This window comes from Antechinus flavipes, chromosome 6 (assembly GCF_016432865.1).
Source record: "Antechinus flavipes isolate AdamAnt ecotype Samford, QLD, Australia chromosome 6, AdamAnt_v2, whole genome shotgun sequence".
NCBI classification, from domain to species: Eukaryota; Metazoa; Chordata; class Mammalia; order Dasyuromorphia; family Dasyuridae; genus Antechinus; species Antechinus flavipes.
The window spans coordinates 249,630,719-249,656,820 of record NC_067403.1 but is presented as its reverse complement, the minus strand read 5'-3'; the positions used below and the strand labels follow the sequence as shown (position 1 = coordinate 249,656,820).

The 26,102-nt window shown below is 32.8% G+C and overlaps 2 protein-coding genes across 45 annotated transcripts in view; both read left to right on the top strand.

Annotated features, from left to right (window-relative positions):
* The window catches only part of LOC127540547 (oviduct-specific glycoprotein-like), a 55,188-nt gene extending 29,745 nt beyond the window's left edge, over positions 1–25,443 (top strand). For 34 of the 44 annotated variants that reach the window (XM_051965314.1, XM_051965307.1, XM_051965311.1 and 31 more), the window contains 8 exons: positions 9,661–9,681; positions 10,426–10,446; positions 11,727–11,747; positions 12,470–12,490; positions 13,232–13,252; positions 14,827–14,847; positions 15,573–15,593; positions 24,992–25,443. In XM_051965314.1, the coding sequence (XP_051821274.1) occupies positions 9,661–9,681; positions 10,426–10,446; positions 11,727–11,747; positions 12,470–12,490; positions 13,232–13,252; positions 14,827–14,847; positions 15,573–15,593; positions 24,992–25,095 (251 nt within the window). In that variant the 3' untranslated portion in view covers positions 25,096–25,443. Of the gene's footprint in view, positions 1–915; positions 937–1,677; positions 1,699–2,427; positions 2,449–3,134; positions 3,156–3,872; positions 3,894–4,624; positions 4,646–8,582; positions 8,604–9,660; positions 9,682–10,425; positions 10,447–11,726; positions 11,748–12,469; positions 12,491–13,231; positions 13,253–14,826; positions 14,848–15,572; positions 15,594–24,991 lie in introns of all 44 variants that reach the window. The other 10 variants (XM_051965294.1, XM_051965279.1, XM_051965317.1 and 7 more) reach the window with 8 other exon arrangements.
* A 390-nt stretch (positions 25,444–25,833) lies between these two features.
* LOC127541637 (butyrophilin subfamily 1 member A1-like) overlaps positions 25,834–26,102 on the top strand; it is a 60,613-nt gene continuing 60,344 nt past the window's right edge. The window contains exon 1 of the mRNA XM_051966856.1: positions 25,834–25,918. Coding sequence (XP_051822816.1) covers positions 25,834–25,918 — 85 coding nt within the window. The remainder of the gene's footprint in view (positions 25,919–26,102) is intronic.

Genomic DNA, 26,102 nt, shown 5'->3' with positions numbered 1-26,102 from the left:
TTGTTTTGAAAGGAGTATTTTTAATTAATTGACAGCATTGTAGAGATTTTCACAAATGGACACACTGGACAATGAGACATCTAGGAAAGTCAGTGCTATTTTAATTTTATTTATTTCAACTGGACTTTATCTTAGTAAGTATTCAGTCCTTAGCTTGATGGATGACAAAATAGATCATTGTAGAGAGCTACAACTCTGAAGAGGTATACTTGAATCAAGGACAGCAGGCTGCTTGTGGTTGAGCACCCCTTCAGTGTAAGATAATGGTTCTCTATGGTGATGTAATGGTTGGGCATGCTCAGTGTGTTGTAGTGATGTAATCATACTGAGGTATTTAAGGGAGTCTTAGACACAGAAGAGTTTCTCAGCCACAGACACAGAGAAGACTTCAGGCTCCAGACTCCAGATTCCAGACTCTATCTTTGACCAGCCACATGGTAGCTCTTCTGCTTCCTTCACTTCTCCACTTAAAGATCAAGGACTCAGGCTGATCCTGAGGTCCTCCAGAGAGGTAGCCTGGACATTACAGATCATTTCTGGTGTTTTCACTTTAGAAACATGACGGAGTTCTTCAGTGAGACTTGAGGTCAACTCAAATATGTTTTGTTAGCAAACATCTCAGAGTGGATAGATCCCATTTGCTTTGCAAATTTAAAAAAGGGGAAAAAATATCTTTATGAAGATCATAAGGTTATGTAATTTAAGATGCATTCCCTGATCTATGTTGCTTAACCTGTAATTCTGTGTGCCTTCTTTGAGAGCAAGAAGCCTAATATTTAGGTAATTAGGTGCATTAAAACTAGCAAAGTAAAAGTAGCAAATGGATAATATATAGGAGCTAATTTTGTCTTGTTATGTTTTTTTCAATATCTGTGATCCTGTATGGCCTCATTTCTCTTTCTTCTATTTTTTTAGTGGTAAAGTTTAGTGCGATTGGTGAGTAATAACCTTTTTATCATTATCCAGAGATTTGCACATGATAATGTTATGTAGCAATGGAAAGTTTTGTAAAATCAACTGATCAGTATGACCTTCCTGTCACTGTAGCCATCTAATCTCAACTTTTGTAAAGGGGAGATTTTGTCCATTTTGATTTTCCTTTGAAGTATTTGTTTTCTATAAGAGATTTTCTACACCTATTAACTGACATAATGGAAATTTTGAACAAATCAATGAATGGGAAGCAAAGGATCATAACTATTGCATGCAAGTTAGTATGATCTTAGTCTTATAGATTTAGTTTTGAGAGTGTCCTGAGAAGCTGATCAATCCAAAGTTTTATCTATGAGAAAATTAATGTGTAGTGATGACACTATCAATTATTAAAGGTCACAGTGATCATAATTGTGATACAATAATTCGATACAAATATGTTTAAATTATACAAAACCTCGGAGATTATGTAAAGAGATTTCAGTTACTAGAGAGATTATAAAAGAAGAAACAGTCTTTCTCAAGGTTTTAGAATGAACCCATTAGGGAATAGTACCCTTATCAATATAATTTAAATAATTATTCGGTGTGTATTCCTCCATATCAAGAATCCTGTACATTCTGAAAGATAGATTTATTAATGGACCCATTCAAAATGTTTGCAAAGGAAACTCCAGAGAAGGAAATTTTATCTGTTTCTGAGTATTTCTCTTTCTCTGTTTTTCTCTATCACCCATCCTTCAGGTGTGAGCAAAATTGCAACTGGTGAGTAATATCTTCTTCATTTTAGAATATTTATATCTTTTGATATTATATACTAAATGGAAAAGAGCTGTCTACATACCTTGCATCCATGCTCTTATCTAGCTCCAAATTTTATAGATCTTGTCTATTTTGTTTTATGAAGACTTTGTTTTTGAAAGGGTCTTCATTTTCTGAAAGTGTTTTTAATTATTTGAGAAACTTGTGGAGATTTTCACACATGTTAGTGAATGGGACACACTGGGACATGAGGCATCTAGGAAAGTCAGTGTGATTTTAATTTTATTTGTTTCAACTAGACTTGACCTTAGTAACTATTCAGTCCCTAGCTTAGTGAATGAGAAAATATATTGTTTGTGGTGTTATCATTTTACAAAGGTAACGGGGTCCTTTGATGTGAAACCTGAGATCAGTTCAAATATGTTTTGCTAGCAAACATCTCAGAGTTTATATGGATAGATGTCATTTACTTTGCAAATGAAAAAAAAAAAGGAAAAATTTTTTTTCTAAGATTGTAAGTCTTTATAATTTGAGAAATGTTCCCGTATTAACCCATATGTTTATATTCCTTCTTCAGGATCAAAACCTAAATATTTAGATAAATAGATCCATTAAAAGTGGCAAAGTAAAAGTAGGAAATGGAAAATATGGAGGAGGTAATTTTCCCTTTCTATGTTTTTCTCAATATCTCTGATTCTCTATGTCCTCATCTCTCTTTCTTTTACTTTTCAGTGGTGAACAAATATGCCATTGGTGAGTAATCATTTCTTCATTATCCAAAATTTATCACATGTTAATATTATGTAGCACAGGAAAGTTGTGTAAAATGAATTGATCAGTGTGACTTTCCTGTAACTATAGCCATCAAATCTCAACTTTTATAATGGGAAGATTTTGTCCATTTTGATTTGCTTCTGAAGTATTAGTTATCCCTAATAGTGTTTCTTCCCTGAATAACTGACACCATATTGGAAAAAAAATCACTCAATAGGAAGCATTGCATCATAACGCATCTAGGGGAAATCAGTATGATCTTAGTTTTATAGATTTAATGTTGGGAGTGTCCTGAGAGACTGATCAGCCCTAGATTTATCTATGAGAAATTGATCCATAATGATGATATAAATTATTAAAGGTCACATTGATCATAATTTTGAGACCTGTTGTGGAAAGATTCCAGTAACTTGAGAGAATGAAAACGAAGTAAATGTCTTTTGGAAGACTTTAGAATGAGCCCATTAGGGAACAATCCCCTGATCATTGTACTTTAACCATTGATTCAGGTTATATTTTTCAATATTAAGAAGCCTGAAGAATCTCAAAGATAGACCTATTAAGAAGGCATTCAAAAAGTATGTAAAGGCTAATTCAGAGAAGCTAATTGAACCTTTCTCTCTCTGTGTGTTTTTCTTTCTCTATCTCTTTCACCCATCCTTCAGGTTCGAGCAAAGATGCAACTGGTGAGTAATATCTTCTTCATTGTTCCATACTTACATATTTTGATATTATATAATAAAGGAAAATGATCTGATCAGTATGACTATGGCCTTAATTTCATGCCCTTATCTAGGTCCAAATATTATTCTGTTTTGTCCTCGGAAGTCTTTTTGTTCCAAAAAGGTGTTTTTAATTATTTGAGAACCTTGTGGAGATTTTCACAAATGTCAGTAAATGGGATGCACTGGGACATGAGGTATCTAGTAAAGTCAGTTTGATTTTAGTTTTGTTTGTTTCAACTTGACTTGAATTTTGTAGCTAGTCAGTCCTTAGCTTGATGAAAGAGAAAATAGATTGTGTGTTATCACTTTATAAAGATAGCCAAGTTCTTCAGTGTGAGACCTGAGATCACCTGAAATATGTTTTGCTAGAAAAATATCTCAGAATTTATATCGCTAGATCCTATTTACTTTATTAGTGAAATAAAAGGGAAAAATATCTTTTCCAAGATTGTAAACTTATGGTATTTGAGATGCATTCCTGATCCATGTTTCTTAAATCATAATTCGGTGAGCCTTCTTCAAGATCAAGAAGCCTAATATTTCAGTAAATAGGTTCATTCAAAGTGGCAAAGTAAAAGTAGCAAATGGATAATACAGAGGAGCTAATTTTCCCTTTCTATATTTTCCCCAATATCTCTGATTCTCTATGGCCTCATCCCTATTTCTTTTACTTTTCAGTGGTGAAGAAATATACAACTGGTGAGTCATATCCTTTTCATCATTATTCAATGTTATGCGCTATTTGCATGATAATATTATGTAGCAAAGTTTCCTAAAATGGACTGTTTTCCCCGCTGTCAATATAGTCATCTAAATTCAACTATTAGAAAAGGGAGACTATGTCTGTTTTGTTTTTCCTCTGAAGTATTTGGTTACAATAATAGAGTTTCTTCACTGATTAATTGACATAATATTGTAAATTTTGAAAAAAATCAGTTAATGGGAAGCATTCTATCTTAACACATTGAAGGAAAGTCAATAAGATCTTAGTTTTATAGATTTTATTTTGGAAATGTCCTTGGAGGCTGATCAGTTCATAGTTTCATCTATGAGAAAATTGATCCATAGTGATGGTATCAATTATTAAATATCACACTTTTCATAATTGGGAGACCTGTGTTCAATGTAAATATCATTAGATTATACAAAATCTCAGAGATTATGTGGAGAGATTCTAGTTACTTAAGAGACTGATAAAGAAAAAAATGTCTTTCCCAAGGCTTTAGAATGAACCCATTAGAGAACAGTCCCCTGATCAATGTACTTTAACCAATGATTTAGTGTGTATTCCTCAATCTCAAGAAACCTGAATGTTCTCAATGATAGACCTATTAACAAGGCATTTAAAATATATGTAAAGGACAATCCAGAGAAGCTAATTTTATTTGTCTGTGTGCTTCTCTTTCTCTATCTTTTTTCCCATCTTTCAGACATGAGCAAAGATGCAACTGGTGAGTAATTTCTTCATTTTTCAATATTTATATGTGTTGATAATATATAATAAAGGAAAATGAACTGATCAGTATGACCTTACTTCCATACCCTTCTCTAGAACCAAATTTTGTAGTGGTAGTACTTGTCTGTTTTGTCCTCCAAAGTCTTTGTTTTCTAAGAGCGTTTTCTTAATTAATTGAGAACATCATGGACATTTTCACAAATGTCAGTGAATGAGCACACTGGGCCTTAAGGAATTTAGGAAAGTCAGAGTGATTTTGGTTTTATTTGTTTCAACTGGACTTGTCCTTAGTAGCTATTCAGTTCTTACCTTGATGGATAAGAAAATAATTTTTTTGTGGTGTTATCACTTTAGAAAGACAATGGAATTTTTTAGTGTGAGACCTGAGGTCAACTCAAATATATTTTGCAAGAAAACATCTTTGGAAATCAAAAAAATGGAAAAAATGTCTTTACAAAGTTTGTAAGCTTATGTAATGTGAGAAGTGTTCCCTGATCTATGTTGCTTAACCCATGATTCAGTGAATCTTCTTCAACATCAAGAAGCTTAAATATTTTCATACATAACTGAATTAAAAGTGGCAAAATGAAAGTAGCAAATGGATAATATATAGGAGCTAATTTCTCCTCTCTACATTTTTATTAATATCTGTGATTCTCTCTATCTTCATCTCTCTTTTTTCTACTTTTCAATGATGAACAAAGATGCAACTGGTGAGTCATATCCTTTTCATCATTATCCAAAGATATGCACATGTTAATATTATGTAGCAGTGGAAAATCTTAGGAAAATTACTTGATCAGTATGACTTTCCCACCACTGTAGAAATCTAACCTTAACTTTTGGAAAGGGTAGATTTTGCCCGTTCTGATTTTCTTCTGAAGTATTTGTGTTCCCTAACAGAATTTCCTTAGATTAATTGACATAATAAGGCAAATTTTGAAAAATTCAGTGAATAGGAAGCATTGAGTCATATCATATTCAGGGGAAATCAGTATGATCTTAGTTTTATAGATTTAATACTGGAAATATCCTTAGAGCCTGATCAGTCCATAGTTTTACCTGTGAGAAAATTGATCAATAGTGAGGAGATCAATTATTAATGGTCATAGGGATCATAATTTTGAGACCTGTGTTCAATACAAATATTTTTAGATTATAAAAATCTCAGAAGTTTTGTTCAGAGATCCCCGTTTCTTGAGAGGTTGATAAAGTAGAAAGTATCTTTTGTAAGGCTTTTAAAAATGAACCCATTAGGGAACAATTCCCTGCTCAATGTACTTTAACCAATGATTTGGTATGTGTTCCTCAATATTAAGATGCCTCAATATCCTCAAAGATAGACTTGTTAAAAGAAGCATTCAAAATGTATGTCAAGGACAATCCAGAGAAGCTAATTTTATCTGTTTCTCTGTGTGTTTCTCTTTTTCTGTTTATCTCTTTCACCCTTCCTTCAGGTGCAAACAAAGTTGCAACTGGTGAGTAATATCTTCTTCATTTTTCAATATTTATATATATTGATATTATGAATTTAATTGCATGCACTTTTCTGACACAAATTTTATAATGGCAGTGCTTGTCTGTTTTATCCTCTGAAATCTTTGTTTTTTGAGTGTTTTTAATTAATTGTCAACATCATGGAGATTTTCACAACTGTCAGCAAATGGAACGCATTGTGACATGAGGTATCTAGGAAAGTCAGTGTGAATTTAGTTTTATTTGTTTCAACTAGACTTTGATGGATGAGAAAATAGATCATTTCTTGTATTATCACTTTGGAAAAATAATGGAGCGGCAGCTAGATGGTGCAATGGATAGAGCACCAGCGCTGAAGTCAGGAGGTCCCGAGTTCAAATGTGGTGTCTTGAGACTTAACACTTCCTGGCTGTGTGACCTGACTTAACCCTAATTGCCTCAGCAGGAGAAAGAAAAAGATAATGGAGTTCTTTAGTGTGAGAAATGAGATCAACTTTAATATGTTTTGTTAACAAACGTCCCAGAATTTACATGGATAAATCCCATTTATTTTGAAAAGTAAAAAAAAAAAAAAGGAAAAGATGTCTTTACTAAAAATGTAAGCTTATATAATTTGAGAAACATTCCCTGATCTATATTGCTTAACCCGTAATTCGGTGAGCTTTCTTCAAGACAAATATTTAGGTAATAAGTGCATTAAAAATGGCAACATAAAAGGAGCATATAGATAACATATAGAGGCTAATTTTGCCTATGTTTGTCTCAATATCTGTAATTTTCTCTTACTTTATCTCCCTCTGTTCTACTTTTCAGTGGTGAACAAATATGCAACTGGTGAGTCATAACCTCTTCATCATTATCCTAATATATGTACATGTTAATATTATGTATCAGTGGAAACTTTTGTAAAATTAACTGATCAGTACGATCTTGTTGTCACTGTAGAAATCTATTTCAATTTTTAGAAAGGGGATATTTTGTCTGATTTTCCTCAGAACTATTTCTTTTGGCTAACAGGGTTTCTTCACTGATTAATTTATTTAATAGTGAAAATTTTGAAAAAATAAATGAATGGGAAGCAATGGTTCATAATGCATCAAGGGGAAGTCACTATGATCTTAGTTTTATAGATTTAAAGTTCAAAGTGTCCTTAGAGGCTGATCAGTCCATAGTTTTATCTATGAGAAAATTGATCCACAATGATGGTATAAATTATTAAAAGGCACAGTGATCATGAGACCTATGTTTGATATGAATATGTTTAGATTATACAAAATCTCAGAGATTATAATTACTTGAGAGATTGAAAAAGAAGAAAGTGGTTTTTTTGCAAGGCTTTAGAATGAGCTCATTAGGAGTTCCTGATCAATGTACTTTAACCAATGATTCAGTATGTATTCCTTAATATCAAGAAACCGGAATATTCTCAAAGATAGACCTATTAAAAGAGGCATTCAAAATGTATGTAAAGAACAATTCAAAGATGATAATTTGCCAGTCTCTGTGTGTGTTTCTCTTTATCTCTTTCACCCATCATTCAGGTGTGAGCAAAGTTGCAACTGGTGAGTGATATCTTCTTCATTTTTCAAAAATTATATGTGTAGGGGTATCTAGGGTACAGTGTATAGAGCACCAGCCCTGAAGTTAGAAGGACCTGAGTTGAAATCTGACACTTAATAATTGCTAGCTGAGTGACCCTGGGCAAGTCACTTAACTCCAATTACCTCACCAAATATATATATATATACATATATATATGTTATATTATATTATAATATATTACTATAAATTATATAGTAAAGGGAAAAGTGCTGATCAGTGTGACCTTAATTCCATGCCCTTATGTTGTTCCAAATTTTATGGTGGTAGAGCTCGTCTGTTTTGTCCTCTAAAGTCTTTGAAAAAGAGTGTTTTTAATTAATTGACAACCTCATGAAGATTTTAACAAATGTCATTGAACAGGATGCACTAGGACATAAGGCATCTAGGGAAATCAGTGGGATTTTAGTTTTATTTGTTTCAACATGACCTTAGAAACTGTTCAGTCCCTAGCTTGATGGAGGAGAAAAGAGATCGTTTGTAGTGTTATCAGTTTATGAAGAGTTCTTCACTGTGAGACCTAAGATCAACTCAAATATGTTTTGCTAGAAAACCTTTCAGAGTTTATATGTATAGATCCCATTTATTTTGCAAATAAAATAAGAGAAAAAATGTCTTTGCTAAGATCATAAGGTTATGTAATTTGAGAAGCATTCTTTGTTCTATGTTACTTAACCTGTAATTTAGTGAGCCTTCTTCAAGATCAAGAAACCAAATATTTAGGTATATGGGTGCATTAAAAGTGGCAAAGTAAAAGTAGCAAATGGATACTATATAGGAGTTAATTTTGCTTCTCTAAGTTTTTCTCAATATCTGTGATTCTCTATAACCTCATCTCTCTTTCTTCTACTTTTTAGTTGTGGACAAATATGTACCTGGTGAGTCATAACTTCTTCATCATTATCCAAAGATATGCACATGTTAATATTATGTAGCAGTGGAAAGTTTCATATAGTGACCTTCCTGTCATGGTATCCATCCAAAACTCAACTTTTAGAAAGGGAAGATTTTGTCTGTTTTGATTTTCCTCTGAAACATTTCTTTTCCCTAGCAGGGTTTCTTCACTGAATAATTGCCATAACAATGGAAATTTTGAAGAAATCAGTGAATGGGAACAATTGGGGCATAACACACCCAGGGGAAGTCAGTATGATCTTAGTTTTATAGATTTAATGTTGGAAGTATCCTTAGAAGTTGATCAGTCCATAGTTTTGTCTATGAGAAAATTGATCCATAGTGATGAGATCAGTTATTAAAAGTCATAGTGATCATAGTGAGACCTGTGTTTGGTGCATATATATTTAGATGAAACAAAATCTCAGAGATTATGTGGAGATATAAAGGGCTGAAATTCTGAACTTGAATCAGATAATGGTGCAAAATAAGACAATAACTCTATTAGCATATGTTTGGAACTGCTCTTCTCACAGTTAATGCTAAATGTTTGGGGTTAAGAGAATTGTAGGTAAGGATTAAGGGGTGGGGTGAGAGAGGCAAGAAAACTTCACTTTGTGGCAGGATATGAAGAAGGGAAGTTAGTGGCGAGCTCGTGGCAATTTGTCTGTCTCCTTCACTTCTCCCCCTAAAGACCAAGGACTTTTACTTATCCTGACTCTGGCTGTTCCTAAGGACTCCAGGGAATTAGTCTGGACTTCACATGGAGAGATTCCAGTTACTTTAGTCATTGAAAAAGAAGAAAATGTCTTTCACAAGACTTCAGAATGAACCCATTAGGGAACAGTCCCCTGATCAATGTACTTTAACCAACAAATTTGTGTGTATTCCTCAATATCAAGAATCGTGAAAATACTCAAAGATAAATCTATTAAAAGAAAGATTCAAAATGAATGTAAAGAACAATCCAGAATAACTAATTTTACTTATCTGTGTTTGTGTTTCTTTTTTTTCTGTTTATCTCTTTCATCCATCCTTCAGGTATGAGCCCAGTTGTAGCTGGTGAGTAATATCTTCTTCATTTTTCTCTCTATATATACATAAACAAACATATATGTTGATATTATAAAGTAAAAGGAAAAGAGCTGATCAGTATGACATTAATTGCATGATCTTATCTAGCCCCAAATTTTGAAGCAGTAGTGCTTGTCTGTTTTGTCCTTTGAAGCCTTTGTTTTTGAAAAGAGTGTTTTTAAGTAATTCACAACATTTTAGATGGAGATTTTTATAAATGTCAGTAAATGGGATACACTGGGACATAAGGAATCTAGGAAAGTCAGTGCGATTTTAATTTTATTTGTTTCAACAGGACTTTATCTTCATAGCTATTCTGTCCTTTGTTTGATGAATGAGAAAATAGATCATTTGTGGTGTTTTGACTTTAAAAAGATAATTGAGTTCTTCAGTGAGATCTGAGATCAACTCAAATATATTTTGCTAGCAAACATCTCAGTTTATTTGGATAGATCCTATTTACTATGCAAATAAAAAAAAAGGAAAAATATCTTTTTCTAAGATGCTGAGGTTATGAAATTTGAGATGTGTTCCTTGATCTATGTTGCTTAACCTGTAATTTGGTGTGCTTTCTTCAAGATCAAGTAGCCTAATATTTAGGTAAATAGGTGCATTAAAAGTGGCAAAAAAAGTGGCAAATGGATAATATATAGCAGCTAATTTTGAATCATTATATTTTTCTCAATATCTGTGATTCCGTACGTCCTCATCTCTCTTTCTTCTATTTTTAAGTGGTGAATATAGGTGCAACTGGTAAGTCATAACCTCTTCTTCATTATCCAAAGATTTGCACACATTAATCTTGTATAGCACTGGAAAGTTTCATAAAGAGACCTGATCAGTAAGACCTTTCTGTCACTGTAGCCATCTAATCTCAACTTTTAGAAATGGAAGATTTTATCCATTTTGATTTACCTCTAAGTATTTATTTTCCCTAACAGAGTTTCTTCACTGATTAATTGATATAATAATGAAAATTTTGAAAAAAATCAGTGAATGTAGTGGGCTTTCTAGAGCCCCCAAATTGGGGAACCAAAATGTGCTATGCTTTCTAGAGCTCCCATGCTGGTGTGCCAAAATATACCATTCAGACTAGCTCTCTGGAGGATCTTGGTGGTAGCCCGAGTCCTTGTTCTTAGTAGAGGAATGAAGAAGGCAGGAGACCCATGGTCAAAGATGGACTCCTTATTTCAAGTCTTCTCAGCCCTTAAATACCTTAGTATGATTACATCCTTACAACACACTAAGCATGTGACAACTAAAGAACCATTATATCACCACATCACACTGAGCAAGTGCTAACTATAGTAGTATCACATCACCATAGCACATGTATATGTAAATGCCTCTCTTTACTGTAAGTATTCCTTACTTTAGATAGGAAGCAGGTGGGTTCTCCCTGACTTCTCAGAAAGGGTGAGAGATACCAATGGGAAATGGAGAGCCAAACTAGACGTTGTCAGCAGGTTCTCTCTGGGCTGAAGGGTCTTATACCTTCCCCAGAATTTCCCCACTATCTGTGGCCTTCTACAAGAGAGTGGGAAGCACTGAGTCATACTGCATCAAGGGGAAGTTAGTATGATCTTAGTTTTATAGATTTAATGTTGGAAGTGTTCTTAAGAGGCTGATCTGTCCATAGTTTCACCTAAGAGAAAATTGCTCCATAATGATGAGATCAGTTATTAAAGGTCACAGTGATCATAATTATGAGAACTGTCTTTGATACATATATGTTTAGATTATATAAAATCTCAGAGATTATCTGGAGAGATTCCAGTTACTTTAAAGATTGAAAAAGAAGAAAGTGTCTTTGGCAAGGTTTTAGAAAGAATCCATGAGGGGACAGTCTCCTGACCAATTTACTTTAACTAATGATTTGGTGTTTATTCCTCAATATCCAGAAGTCTGAATACTCACAAAGATAGATCTATTAACTGAGTCATTCAAAATGAATGTAAAGGACAATCCAGAGAAGCTAATTTTACCTATGTGTGTTTCTTTTTCTCTGTGTATCTCTTTCACCCATCCTTCAGGTGTGAGCAAAGTTGCAACTGGTGAGTAATATTTTCTTCATTTTTCAATATTTATACGTGTTGATATTATATACTAAAGGGAAAAGAGCTGATCAGTATGACCTTAATTCCATGACTTTATCTAGCTCTACATATTATAAGCATGGAACTTACTGTTTTGTCCTCTGAAGTCTGTTTTCAAAAAGATTGTTTTTAATTATTTGAGAACCTCATGGAGATTTTCACAGATGTCAGTAAATGGGATGAACTGGGAAATGAGGCATCTAGGAAAGTCAGTGTGATTTTAGTTTTATTTGTTTCAACTGGGCTTGACTTTAGTAGCTACTCAGTTCCTAGCTTGATGGATGAGAAAATAGATCATTTGTGGGGTTATCACTTTAAAAAGATAATGAAGTTCTTCAGTATGAGAACTTAGGTCAATTCAAATATATTTTACTAACAAACATATCCGAATTTACTAGGATAGACCCCATTTATTTTGCAAATAAAAAAAAAAAAAAAGGGAAACGAGGTCTTTCCTAACAACATAAGCTTATGTAATCTGAGAAGCATTCCCTGATCTATGTTGCTTTACCTGTAATTTGGTGAGCCTTCTTCAAGATGAAGAAACTCAAAAGTTAGGTAAATAGGTACCTTAAAAATGGGAACATAAAAGTATATGGGAGCTAATTTTCCCTCTTCATTTTTTTTTCTCAACATCTGTGATTCTCTATATCCTGATTTTTCTTTCTTTTACTTTTCAGTGGTGAACAAATATGCAACCGGTAAGTCACATCCTCTTCTTCATTATCCAACAATTTGCACTTGTTAATATTATGTCTCAGTGGAAAGTTTTGTAAAATGAGCTGATTTTTGTAAAATGACTTTCCTGTTACTGTATCCATCTAACCATATCTAACCTTTTAGAAAGGGCATTTTGTTCGATTTGTCTCTGAAATTTTGTTTTTCCTAACAGGGTTTCTTCACTGATTAGTTGACATAATAATGGAAAATTTGAAAAATCATTGGGGAAGCTTTGGGTCATAATGCATCAAGGGCAACTCAGTATGATGTTAGTATTATACATTTAATGTTGGAAGTATCTTGAGAGGCTGATCAACCTCAGTTGATCCACAGTTTTATCTATGAAAAAATTGATTCATAGTGATGAGATCAATTATTAAAGTCACAGTGATCATAATTGTAAGACCTGTGATTGATACATATATGTTTAGGTTATATAAAATCTCAGAGATTATGTGGAGAGATTCTAGTTGCTTCAGAGATTGAAAAAGAAGTAAATGTCTTTTGCAAGGCTTTAAAATGAAACCATTAGGGAACAATCCCTTGCTCAGTTTATTTTAACCACTGATTTGGTATGTATTCTTCAGTCCTAAGAAGCCTCAATATTCTCAAAGATAGACTTGTTAAAAGAGGCATTCAAAATGTATGTAAAGGACAATCCAGAAAAGCCAATTTTACCTGTCTCGGTGTGTTTTTCTCTTTCTCTTTTATCCAACCTTCAGGTGATAGCAAAGATGCAACTGGTGAGTAATATGTTCTTCATTTTTCAATATTTGTATGTGTTGATATCATATAATAAAGGGAATGAACTGATGTGTATGACTTTAATTCTATGCCCTTATCTATCTTCAAATTTTGTAATAATGGAGCTTGTCTTTTTTGTTCTCTGAAGTCTTTGTTTTCTAAAAGTGCTTTTAATTATTTGAGAACCTCGTGGAGAGTTTTACAAATGTTAGTGAAAGGGACACACTGGGACATGAGGCATCTAGGAGAGTCAGTGGGATTTTAGATTTATTTGTTTCACCTGGACTTGACCTTAGTCAAGTAGTATGGAGGAGAAAATAGATTATTTGTGGTGGTGTAATTTTACAAACATAACAGAGTTCTTCAGGGTGAGACCTGAAATCAACTAAAATATGTTGTGCTAGCAAAGATTCAGAGTGTGTATATATATATATACATATATGTATGTATATTACATGTATAATATATATATGTATATATATATATATATATATATATATATCCCATTTACTTTGAAAATGAAAAAAAGGGCAAAATGTATTTACCAAGATCATAAACTCATGTAATTATTTATTTATTTATTTGTTTTTTAAATTCTATTTTTTTAAAATAACTTTTTATTGACAGAACCCATGCCAGGGTAATTTTTTATAGCATTATCCCTTGCACTCACTTCTGTTCTGATTTTTCCCCTCCCTCCTTCCACCCCCTCCCCCAGATGGCAAGCAGTCCTTTACATATTGAATAGGTTACAGTATATCCTAGACACAATATATGTGTGCAGAACCGAACAGTTTTCTTGTTGCACATGGAGAATTGGCTTCAGAAGGTATAAATAACCTGGGAAGAAAAACAAAAATGCAAGCAGTTTATATTCATTTCTCAGTGTTCTTTCTCTGGGTGTAGCTGCTTCTGTCCATCCTTGATCAATTGAAACTGAATTAGCTCTCTTTATCGAAGAGATCCACTTCCATCAGACTACATCCTCAAACAGTATCATTGTTGAGGTATATAATGATCTCCTGGTTCTGCTCATTTCACTTAGCATCAGTTCATATAAGTCTCACCAGTCCTCTCTGTATTCATCCTGCTGGTCATTCCTTACAGAACAATAATATTCCATAATGTTCATATGCCACAATTTACTCAACCATTCTCCAATTGATGAGCATCCATTCATTTTCCAGCTTCTAGCCACTACAAACAGGGCTGCCACAAACATATTGGCACATACAGGTCCCTTTCCCTTCTTTAGTATCTCTTTGGGGTATAAGCCCAGTAGAAACACTGCTGGATCAAAGGGTGAATGTTATGTTATAGAGCAATAATATTCCATAACATTCATATAGCACAATTTATTCAGCCACTCTCCAGTTGGTGGGCATCCCTTCAATTTTCAGTTTCTAGCCACTTAGTGTATATTTTATAATATCAAAAAACCTGAATATTCTTAAAGATAGACCTATTAAGAAGGCCTTCAAAATGTATGTAGAGGACAATCCAGTGAAGATAATTTTACCTGTCTCTCTGTGTGTTTCTCTTTCTCTGTTTATCACTTTCACCTATCCTTCAGATGTCAGCAAAGATGCAACTGGTGAGGAATATCTTCTTCATTGTTCAATACTTATATATTTTGAGATCACATAATAAAGGGAAATGAGCTGATCAATATGACCCCAATTCCATGCCCTTATCTAGTCCCAAATTTTGTAGTGCTAGAGCTTGGCTGTTTTGTCCTCTGAAGTCTTTGTTTTCTAAAAGAGTGTTTTTAGTTTATTGAGAATGTTGTAGAGATTTTCACAAATGCCAATGAATGGGACACAATGGGATATGAGTCAGCTAGGAAAATCAGTGTGATTTTAGTTTTATTTGTTTCAACTGAACTTGACATTAGTAGCTATCCAGTCCTTAGTTTGAAGGACAAATAAATAAATTGTAGTGTTATTGCTCTATAAAGATAACGGACTTCTTTGGTGTGACATCTGAGATCAACTCAAATTTGTTTTGCCAGCTAACATCCAGAGTTTATATAGATAGATCCCATTTACTTTGCAAAGGAAAAAAAAGGAAAAAAATGTCTCAACAAGATCATAAGCTTATGTAATTGGAAAAACATTCCCTGATCTTTGTTGCTTCACCCATAATTCAGTGTGCTTTCTTCAAGATCAAAAAGCCTAAATATTTAGGTAAATAGGTGTATTAACAGTAGCAAAGTAAAAGTAGCAAATGGATAATATATGGGAACTAATTCCCCTCTCTATGTTTTTCTCAATATCTGTGATTCTGTCTGTCCTTGTCTCTCTTTCTTCTACTTTTAAGTGGTGAACAAAGATGCAACTGGTGAGTAATAACTTTTTCATCATTATCCAATGATATGCATACGATAATATATAGCGGTGGAAAGTTTCCAAAAATGACCTGATCAGTATGATCTTCCTAACGATGTAACCACCTAACCTTAACTTTTAGAAAGGGATAGATTTTATACATTTTGATTTTCCTCTTAAGTATTTGTTTTCCATAATAAGGTTTCTTCACTGATTAATTGATATAGTAATGGAAATTTTGAAAAAAATCAGTGAATGGGAAGCATTGGATCATAATTCTTTGACAGAAAGTCAATATGATCTTAGTTTTATAAACTTAATGTTAGAAGTGTTCTTAGAATCTGATCAGTTGATAGTTTTATTTATGAGAAAATTTATCCACAGTGAGGAGATCCATTATTGTTGGTCACAGTGATCATAATTGTGAGAGCTATCTTTGATACATATATTTTTAGATTATATAATCTCAGAGGTTTTGTTTAGAGATTCCTGTTTCTTGAGAAATTGATAAAATAGAAAGTATCTTTCACAAGGCTTTAGAATGAACCCCTTAGAAAACAGTTCCCTGAGCAATGTACTTTAACCAATGATTCAGTGTTTATTCCTTAATATCAAGAAGCCAGAATATTCTCAAAGATAGACGTATCAAAAGAGGTCTTCAAAATATATGTAAAGGACAAACAAGAGAAGCTAATTTTACCCATCTCTCTGTGTGCTTCTCTTTCTCTTTTTATCTTTTTTACCCATCCTTCAGATGTGAGCAAAGATCCAATTGGTGAATAATATATTCTTCATTTTTCAATATTTATGTGTGTTGATATTATATAGTAATGGGAAATGAACTGATTGGTATGATCCCAATTCTATACCCTTATCTAGTCCCAAATTTTGTGGTGGTAGAGTTTCTGTTTTTTCCTCTGAAGTTTTTGTTATCTAAAAGAGTATTTTATATTTATTGAGAACATCATGGAGATTTTCACAAATGTCAGTGAATGGGACACTACAAGACAGGAGGCATCTCAGAAAGTCAGTGCAATTATGTTTAGTTTAGTTTAGATTAGATTTGCTTTAACATGACTTGACCATAGTAGCTATTCATTCCTTAGCTTGATAGATCATTTATGGTTTTATCACTTTATAAAGATAACAGAGTTCTTACATATGAGACCTGAGATCAACACAAATATGTTTTGCTAGCAAACATTTCAGAGTTTATAGAGACAGATCCCATTTACTTTGCAAAAAAAAAAAAGTCTTTAACAGATTATAAGCTTATGTAATTTAAGAAGTGTTCCCAGATTTATATTGCTTTACCCATAATTTGGTATACTTTCTTTAAGATCAAGAAGTCTAAATGTTTAGGTATATGGGTGCATTAAAAGTGGCATAGTAAAAGTAATAAATGGATAATATATAGGAGCTAATTTTTCCTTTCTGTTTTTCTCAATATCTTTGATTCTCTATGGCCTCCTCTCTCTTTTACTTTTCTGTGGTGAAAAAAGATGAAACTGGTGAGTCATAACCTCTTCTTCATTATCTAAAGATATGCACATGATAGTATTATGTAGAAATGGAAATTTTCAGAAAATGAATTGATCAGTATGATCTTCATATCCCTGTAGACATCTAACCGTAACTTTTAGAAAGGGGAGAGTTTGTCTGTTTTTTATTTTCCTCTGAAGTATTTGTTTTTGTAAAGAGGGTTTCTTCACTGACATAATATTGAAAATTTTGAAAAAAATCCGTGAATGGGAAGCATTGGGTTATAATACATCTAGGGTTAGTCAGTATGATTTTAGTTGAATAGGTTTAATGTTGGAAGTGTCCTTACAGGCTGATCAGTCCATATTTTTGTCTATGAGAAAATTGATCCATAGTGATGAGATCTTTAATGATCACAATGATCATAATTGTGAAATCTGTGTTCAATACATATCTGTTTAGATTATATTATATCTCAGAAATTATGTGTAGACATCCCTGTTTTTTGAGAGATTGATAAAGATGAGTGTTTTTCAGAAAGTTTTTGAATGAACTGATTAGGGAACAGTCCCCTGATCAATGTACTTTAAGCAATGATTCTGTGTGTATTCCTCAATATCAAGAGGCCTGAATATTCTCATAGTTAGACCTATTAAAGAGGCATTCAAAATGTGTGTAAAGGACAATCAAGGGAAGCTAATTTTTCCTTTCTGTATATGTGTTTCTCAAGTGTCAGTGAATGGGATGCACTGGAACATGACGCATCTAGGAAAGTCAGTGTCATTTTAGTTTTATTTGTTTCAACTGGACTTGATATAAGTAGTCAGTCCTTAGTTGATGGACGAGAAAATAGATTGTTGTTGTGTTATCACTTTGCAAAGATAATAGAGTTCTTCAGGGTGAGATCTGAGATCAACTCAAATATATTTTACTAGCAAATATCTCAAGAGTTTATATGGATAGATCCTATTTCATTTGCAAATAAAAAAAAGAAAAAAATGTCTTTACCAAGTTTGTCAGCTTATGTAATTTGATAGCCATACCCCGATTTATGTTGGTTTACTCTTTTTGGTGTACCTTCTTTGAGATCAAAAAGCCTAAATATTTAGTTATATGGGTTCATTAAAAGTGGCATAGTAAAAGTAACAACAGATAATATATAGGAGTTAATTTTCCCTCTCTATTTTTCTCAATATCTGTGATTTTCTATGTCCTCATCTCTCTTCTACTTTTCTGTGGTGAACAAGATGAAACTGGTGAGTCATAACCTCTTCATCATTATCCCAAGGAATGCCCATGATAATATTACGTAGCAGTGGAAAGTTTTGGAAAATGATTTGATCAGTATGACCTTCCCATCACTATGGATATCTAACCACAACTTTTAAAAAGAGGAGATGTTTTCCTGATTTCCCTCTGAAGTATTTGTTTACCCAGCAGGGTTTCATCACTGATTCATTGGCATAATAATGGGAATTTTGAAAAAAATCAGTGAATGGGTAGCACTGAATCATAACACATTTAGAAGTCTGTCTGATCTTAGTTTTATAAATTTAATGTTAAAAGTGTCCTTAGAGGCTGATCGGTCCATAGTTTTTTCCTATGAGAAAATTGATCCATAGTGATGTGATCAATTATTTACAGTTACAATAATCATAATTGTGAAACCTGTGTTTGATACATATATGTTTAGATTATACAAAATCTCAGAAATTATGTAAGGACAAACTTGTTTTTTGAGAGATTGAAAAAGAAGAAAGTGTCTTTCGGAAGGCTTTAGAATGAATCTATTAGGGAACAGTCCCCTGATCAATGTACTTTAACCAGTGATTTGATGTGTATTTTTCAATATCAAGAAGCCAGAACATTCTTAAAAATAGATGTATTAAAGGAGTCATTTGAAATGTATGTAAAAGGAAATCCAGAGAAGCTACTTTTTCCTTTCTGTGTTTTTTTTTCTTTTTCTGTTTGTCTCTTTCACCCATTCTTCAGATGTGAGCAAAGATGTAACAGGTGAGTAATATCTTCTTCATACTTCAATATTTATATGTGTTGATATTTTATAGTAAAGGGAAATGAACTGATCATAGTGATTGCAATTTCATACTCTTATCTAGCCCCCAATTTTTTAGTGGCAAAGCTTGTCCTCTGAAGTCTTTGTTTTCTAAAAGAATGTTTTTAATTAATTGAGAACATCATTAAGATTTTCACAAGTGTCAGTGCACGAGATTAACTGGGACATGTGCTATCTATTGAAAATCATTGTGATTTTAATTTTATTTGTGTTAACTGGACTTGACCTTAGTATATAGTTACTACTTAGCTTGACAGATGATAGAATAGATGGTCATGATGTCACTTTATAAAGATAATGGAATTCTTCAGTGTGAGAGCTGAGACCAACTCAAATATGTTTTGCTAGAAAACATCTCAGAGCTTATATTGATCTTTTTGTTTTCAAATAAAAAAAAAGTAAAATTGTCTTTACAAAGATCTTTACAAAAATCTTTTACAAAGATTACATGGATAGATCTTTTTGTTTTCACATGAAAAAAAGGGAAAATTGTCTTTACAAAGATCATAAGCTTATGTAATTTGAAAAGCATTCCTGGAGCTATGTTTCTTTACGAGTAATTGGCTGTGCCTTCTTCATGATCAAGAAGCCAACTATTTATTCAAATAGGTGCATTAAAAAAGGCATAATAAAAGTAGCAAATGGATGATATATAGGAGCTAATTTTCCCTCTTTTTTTTCAATATCTGTGATTACGACCTCATCTCTTTTTCTTCAACTTTTTATTGGTGAAAAAAGATGAAAATGGTGAGTCATATCTTTTTCTTCATTATCCAAAGGTATGCATGTGATAATATTAAGTTGCAGTGAAAGTTTCAGGAGATGACCTGATAAATATGACTGTTCCATCACTGCAGACATATAATCTCAACTTTTAGAAATGGGAGATTTTGTCTGTTTTGGTTTTTATCTGAAGTATTTGTTTTCCCTAACAGGGTTTCTTCACTGATTATTTGACATAATGATGGAAATTTTGACAAAATCTGTGAAGGGGAAGCATTGGGTCACAATGTATCTAGGGATAGTCAGGATGATCTTAGCTTTATATATTTATAGATTTAATGTTGGATGTGTCATTAGAAGCTTATCAATCCACAGTTTTATCTATGAGAATATTGATTTATAGTGATGAAATCAATTATTTAAAGTTACAGTGATCATAAATGTGAGACCTGTGTTGATACAAATATTTTTAGATTATACAAAATCTCAGAGATTATGTGGGGAGATCCCTGTTACTTGAATGATTGAAAAAAAAGAAAACTTGTTTTGCAAGGCTTTAGAATGAACTCTTTAGAGAACAGTCCCCTGATCAACATATTTTAAGTAACGACTCTGTGTATTCCTCAATATCAAGAAGCCTGAATATTCTCAAAGGTAGACTAATTAAATGAGACATTCCTAATGTGTATAAAGGACAATCTAGGGAAACTAATTTTTCTTTCTCTGTGTGTGTTTCTCTTTCTCTATTTATCACTTTCACTCATCCTTCATGCTTGAACAAAGATGCAACTGGTGAGTAATATCTTCTTCATTTTTCAATATTTATATTTGTTAATATTTTATAGTAAAGGGAAATGGGCTGATCAGTATAGTCCCAATTCCAAGCCATTATCTAGCCCCCAATCTTTTAGTAGTAGAGCTTGTCTGTTTTGTCCTCTGAGTTTTTTAAAAGAGTGTTTTCAATTAATTGAGAACATCGTGAAGATTTTTACAAGAGTCAATGAATGGGACAAACTGGGACATGTGGTACTACTGAAAGTCAGTGAGATTTTAGTTTTATTTGTGTCAACTGGACTTGACCTTAATAGTTTGTTAGTCCTTAGCTTGATGGATGAGAAAATAGATTGTTATTGTGTTATTACTTTACAAAGATAAGGGAGTTCTTCAGTGTGAGATTGGAAATCAACTCAAATATGTTTTGCTAGCAAACATCTCAGAGTTTATATGGATAGATCCCGTTTACTTTGCAAATGGGAAAAAAAAAGAGAAAAAATGTCTTCACCAAGATTGTAAGCTTATGTAATTTGAGAAGCATTCTCTGATTTATGTTGCTTTACCCACAATTCGGTGTGCCTTCTTCAAGATCAAGAAGCCAACTATTTATTCAAATAGGTACATTACAAGAGGCATAGTAAAAATAACAAATGAACTATATTTAGGAGCTAATTTTCCCTCTTTTTTATCTCTATATCTGTGAATCTCTGTCTTTGTCTCTCTTTCATCAACTTTTTGTTGGTGAAAAAAGATGAAAATGGTAAGTCATATCCTCTTCTTCATTATCCAAAAATATGCACGTGATAATATTTGTATCATGAAAAGTTTCAGAAAATGACCTGATCACTGTGACCATCCCCTCACTCTAGATTTAGAAAGGGGGATTTTGTCCATTTTGATTTTCCTCTGAAGTATTTGTTTTCCCTAACAGGGTTATAGTTGTTTTTTTTTTTTTTTTACTGATTAATTGACATAATAATGGAAATTTTGAAAAATTCAGTGAATGGGAAGCTTTGGGTCATACCATATCTAGGGGAGGTCAGTATGAGTTTAGTTTTACAAATTTAATGTTGCAAGTATCCTCAGAGTCTGATCAGTCCAGTGTTTTATCTATAAGAAAATTGATCTATAGTCATGAGAACAATTCTTAACACTCTCAGTGACTACAATTATGAGACCTGTGATAGATATTTATTTGTTTAGATTATACAAAATCTCAGAGATTATGTGAGGATGGCCCTGTTATTTGAGAGACTGAAAGAGAAGAAAGTATCTTTTGGAAGATTTTAGAATGAATCCATAAGGAATCAGTCCCCTGATCAATGTACTTTAACTAATAGTTTGGTGTATATTTCTCAATAACAAGAAGCCTGAATATTCTGAAAGATAGACCTATTAAAAGAAGCATTCAAAAGGTATATAAAGGACAATCCAGAGAAGTTAATTTTACTTGTCTCTGTGTGTATTTCTCTTTCTCTGTTTAACTCTTTCACCCAACCTTCAGGTGTGAGCAAAGAGACAACTAATGAGTAATATCCTCTTCCCTTTTCAATATTTATATGTGGTGATATTTTATAGTAAAGGGAAAAGAGTTAATCAGTATGACTTTAATTCCAGGCCCTTACCTAGCCCCAATTTTGTAGTGGTAGAACTTGCCTGTTTTGTCTTTTGAAGTCTTTTGTTTTTTAAAAGAGTGTTTTTAATTCATTGAGAACATCATGACAATTTTCACATATGTCAGTAAATGGGATGCAGTGGAACATGAAGCATCTAGTGAAAGTCAGTGTGATTTTAATTTTATTTGTTTCAACTGTACTTGCCCTTAGTAGCTTGTCATTCCTCAGATTGATGAATGAGAAAACTGATTATTTGTGTTATCACTTTATAAAGATCATGGAGTTCTTCAGTATGAGACCTGAGATCAACTCCAATATATTTTGTTAGAAAACATTTCAGAATTTATATGGATAGATTTCTTTTACTTTGCAAATGAAAAAAAAGGCAAAAAATATCTTTACCAAGATCCTAAGCTTATGTAATTTGAGAAGTGTTCCCTGATCTATGTTGCTTAACCTGTAATTCACTGTGACTTCTTCAAGATTAAGAAGCATAACTATTTAGGTAAATAGGTGCATTAAAATGGCAAATTAAAAGTAGCAAATGAATAATACATTGAGCTAATTTTCTCTCTCTTCATTTTTCTCACTATCTGTAATTCTCTCTGTCCTCATCTCTTTTTCTTCTACTTTTCCACGATGAACAAAGATGAAACTGATGATTCATAACCTCTTCATCATCATCAAAAGGTATGCACATGAAAATATTTTGTAGCAGTGGAAAGTTTTGGAAAATGACCAGATCAGTATAACCTTCCCATCAATGTAAGCATCTTATCTCAACTTTTAGAAAGGGAAGATTGTATCTATTTTGATTTTCTTCTGAAGTATTTGTTTTCCCCAACAGGCTTTCTTCACTTAGTAATTGACATAATAATGGAAAATTTATAAAAATCACTGAATGGGAAGTATTGGATCATAACACATATAGAGAAAGTCATTAAAGGTCACAGTGATCCTAATTATGAGATCTGTGTTCATTACAAATATGTTTAGATTATACAAAATCTCAGAGATTATGTGATGAGATCCCTGTTACTTGAGAGATTGAAAAAAAAGACAGTGTCTTTCACAAGGCTTTAGAATGAACCCATTAGGGAACCATCCCCTGATCAATGTACTTTAATCATTGATTTGGTATGTATTCTTCAACATCAAGAAGACTGAATATTCTGAAAAATAGACTTATTAAAAGAGGCACTCAAGATGTATGTAAAGGACAATCCAGAGAAGCTAATTTTTGCTTTCTCTCTGTGTGTTTCTCTTTCTCTGTTTCTCTTTCATCCATCCTTAATGTTTGAGCAAAGATGCTACTGGTGAGTAATACCTTGTTTATCTTTCAATATTTTTATGTGTTGATATTATATAATAAAGTAAATTGAACTATTCATTATGAACCCAATACCTTGCACCCATCCAGCCCCAAATGCTGTAGTGGTAGAGATTGTCTGTTTTGTTCTCTGAAGTCTTTGTTTTCTAAAAAAAACTGTTTTTAATTAATGGATAACATCGGGAAGATTTTCCACAAATGTTAGTGAATGGAATGCCCTGGGAGAGGAGACATTTAATAAAGTCCATGTGATTTTAGTTTTATTTGTTTCAACTGGACTTTACCTTAGTAGCTTGTCAGCCCTTAGTTTGATGGATAAGAAAATAGATCATTGATACTTTTATCACTTTATAAAGATATAGGAGTTCTTGTATGAGACCTGAGATCAACTCAAATATGTTTTGCTAAAAAATCATTTCAGAGTATATGGACAGATCCCTTTTACTTTTAAAATAAAAAAAAAGGGAAAATGTCTTTACCAAGATCTTAGGCTTAGGTAATTCACTAAGTGTTTCCTGATCTTATGTTGCATTACTCTTAATTCGGTGTGCCTTCTTCAAGATCAAAATATTTAGATAAATAGGTGCATTAAAGGAGGCAAAGTAAAAGTAGCAAATTGATAATATACAAAAGCTAATTTTCCTTCTCTTCATTTTTCTCAGTATTTGTGATTCTTTCTGTCCTTGTCTCTCTTTCTTCTCCTTTTCAGTGGTAAAGAAAGATGCAACTGGTGAGTCATATCCTCTTCTTCATTATCCAAAGAAATGCACTTGATAATAGTATGTTGCAGTAGAAAGTTTTGGGAAATGACCTGATTAGTATGACCTTCCCATCAATTTAGCCATCCACCCTCAACTTTTAGAAAGGGGAGATTTTGTCCATTTTGAGTAAAATTTATATGGATATTAGTCATTATTCAATGTATAAATTATCAAAGAATGTGAACATGAAAAAATTAAAGCTGTCTATGGTCAGTTGAAATAAATGTTCTAAAATACTATTGATTAGAGAAAGCAAATTAAAACAACACTGAGAAATCACCTAAAACCTATCAGATTGGCTAAGTTGATAGAAAAAAGTAAATGTTGGAGATAGTATGGGAAAAGACACTATTGCATTGTTGGTGGATTTGTGAATTTTTCCAACCACTCTGAAGAGCAATTTGGAATTATACCCAAATGATTATCAAATTTCCCATACCCTTTAGTCCAGCAATACAATTAATTGTTTTGTATCTCAAGGGCATCATAAGTAAGGGAAAAGGACTCATAAGAAAACAAATATTTGTAGCATCTCTTTTTTATGGTGGCAAATAATGGGAAATTGAGGGGATGCTCATCAACTGGAAAATGACTGAATAAATTGTGGTATATTGATTTAATGGAATAATATTATATTTTTAAAAATTACAGGAAAGAAGAATGCAGAAAATGTGGAAATACTTACAGGAACTGATGCAGAAGGAAGTGAACAGAACCAAGAGAATATTGTATTCAGTAACAGCAAAATTATGTGATGATGAACTATGATAGCCTTAATTCTTCTTAGCAGTACAGTAATCCAAGATAATTCCCATTGACTTGGGACAGAAAATGCCTTCCACATCTGGAGAAACAGTTGTGAAGATTGATTGTAGATTGAAGCATATAATTTCCACTTTCTCCTCTTTTTCATATGTTTTCCCTTTTTTTTCTGTTTCTTCTTTTACAACACGACTAATATGGAAATATATTTACCATGATTGTAATGTATAACATATCAGATTGCTTGCTCTTTTGTAACTCAAAATCTGATAAAAATGAATGTTCAAATTATTTTTATTTGCAATTGGAAAAAATAAAATACCATTAACAGGGTAAAATAATTTATAGTTCTTTGTGTTTTCCAAAGTGCTTTACAAATATTAATTTGCTTAACTAATTAATTGATCTTCATATTAACCCTGGAATGAGCTATTATAAATAGAGTTAAAGAAAATCTTAGAGTATCTTTGGAGGCCCAGTTGAAGTTGAAGTGAAGGAACAGGGATGTGGCTCTTATTTTAGCTCCTTGATGGAAACTACATTTCTCTGCAGTGAGTATATCTTTCCATGTGAGCACTTCTTTGCTCAGTCTTCCTGCAAAATAATTGCAAACATTTCTTGACCTCTCCTAAGAAGGTAAAGGTCCCTAAGCTTGGAGATGATTTTGGCAAAGTGACCAGTGTGCTGGGCAAGGAGAGATTCACTTCAGGAGATACTTCTGCAAGGAAGCCATGGATGAAAGAAGACATGGTCCTCTGAAAGGACTCAGTCTGCCATCAGTGAGTGGCACAGGTTACACCAGATACCAGGTTCCAGGTTCTTTGTCTGACAAATAGGAACACTGATGTGGCTCTCTTCAGATTCTGGCACACTCTCCAATTGGTTGGGCCTACAAAATTGTGGGGATTTTCCTGATCTATGAAATAGGTCAGGTGTCCTACAATATCAAGCAGTAAAGTACTGTAGTTTAATATTTTTTCTCTGATTTCTTTGCTTTTGA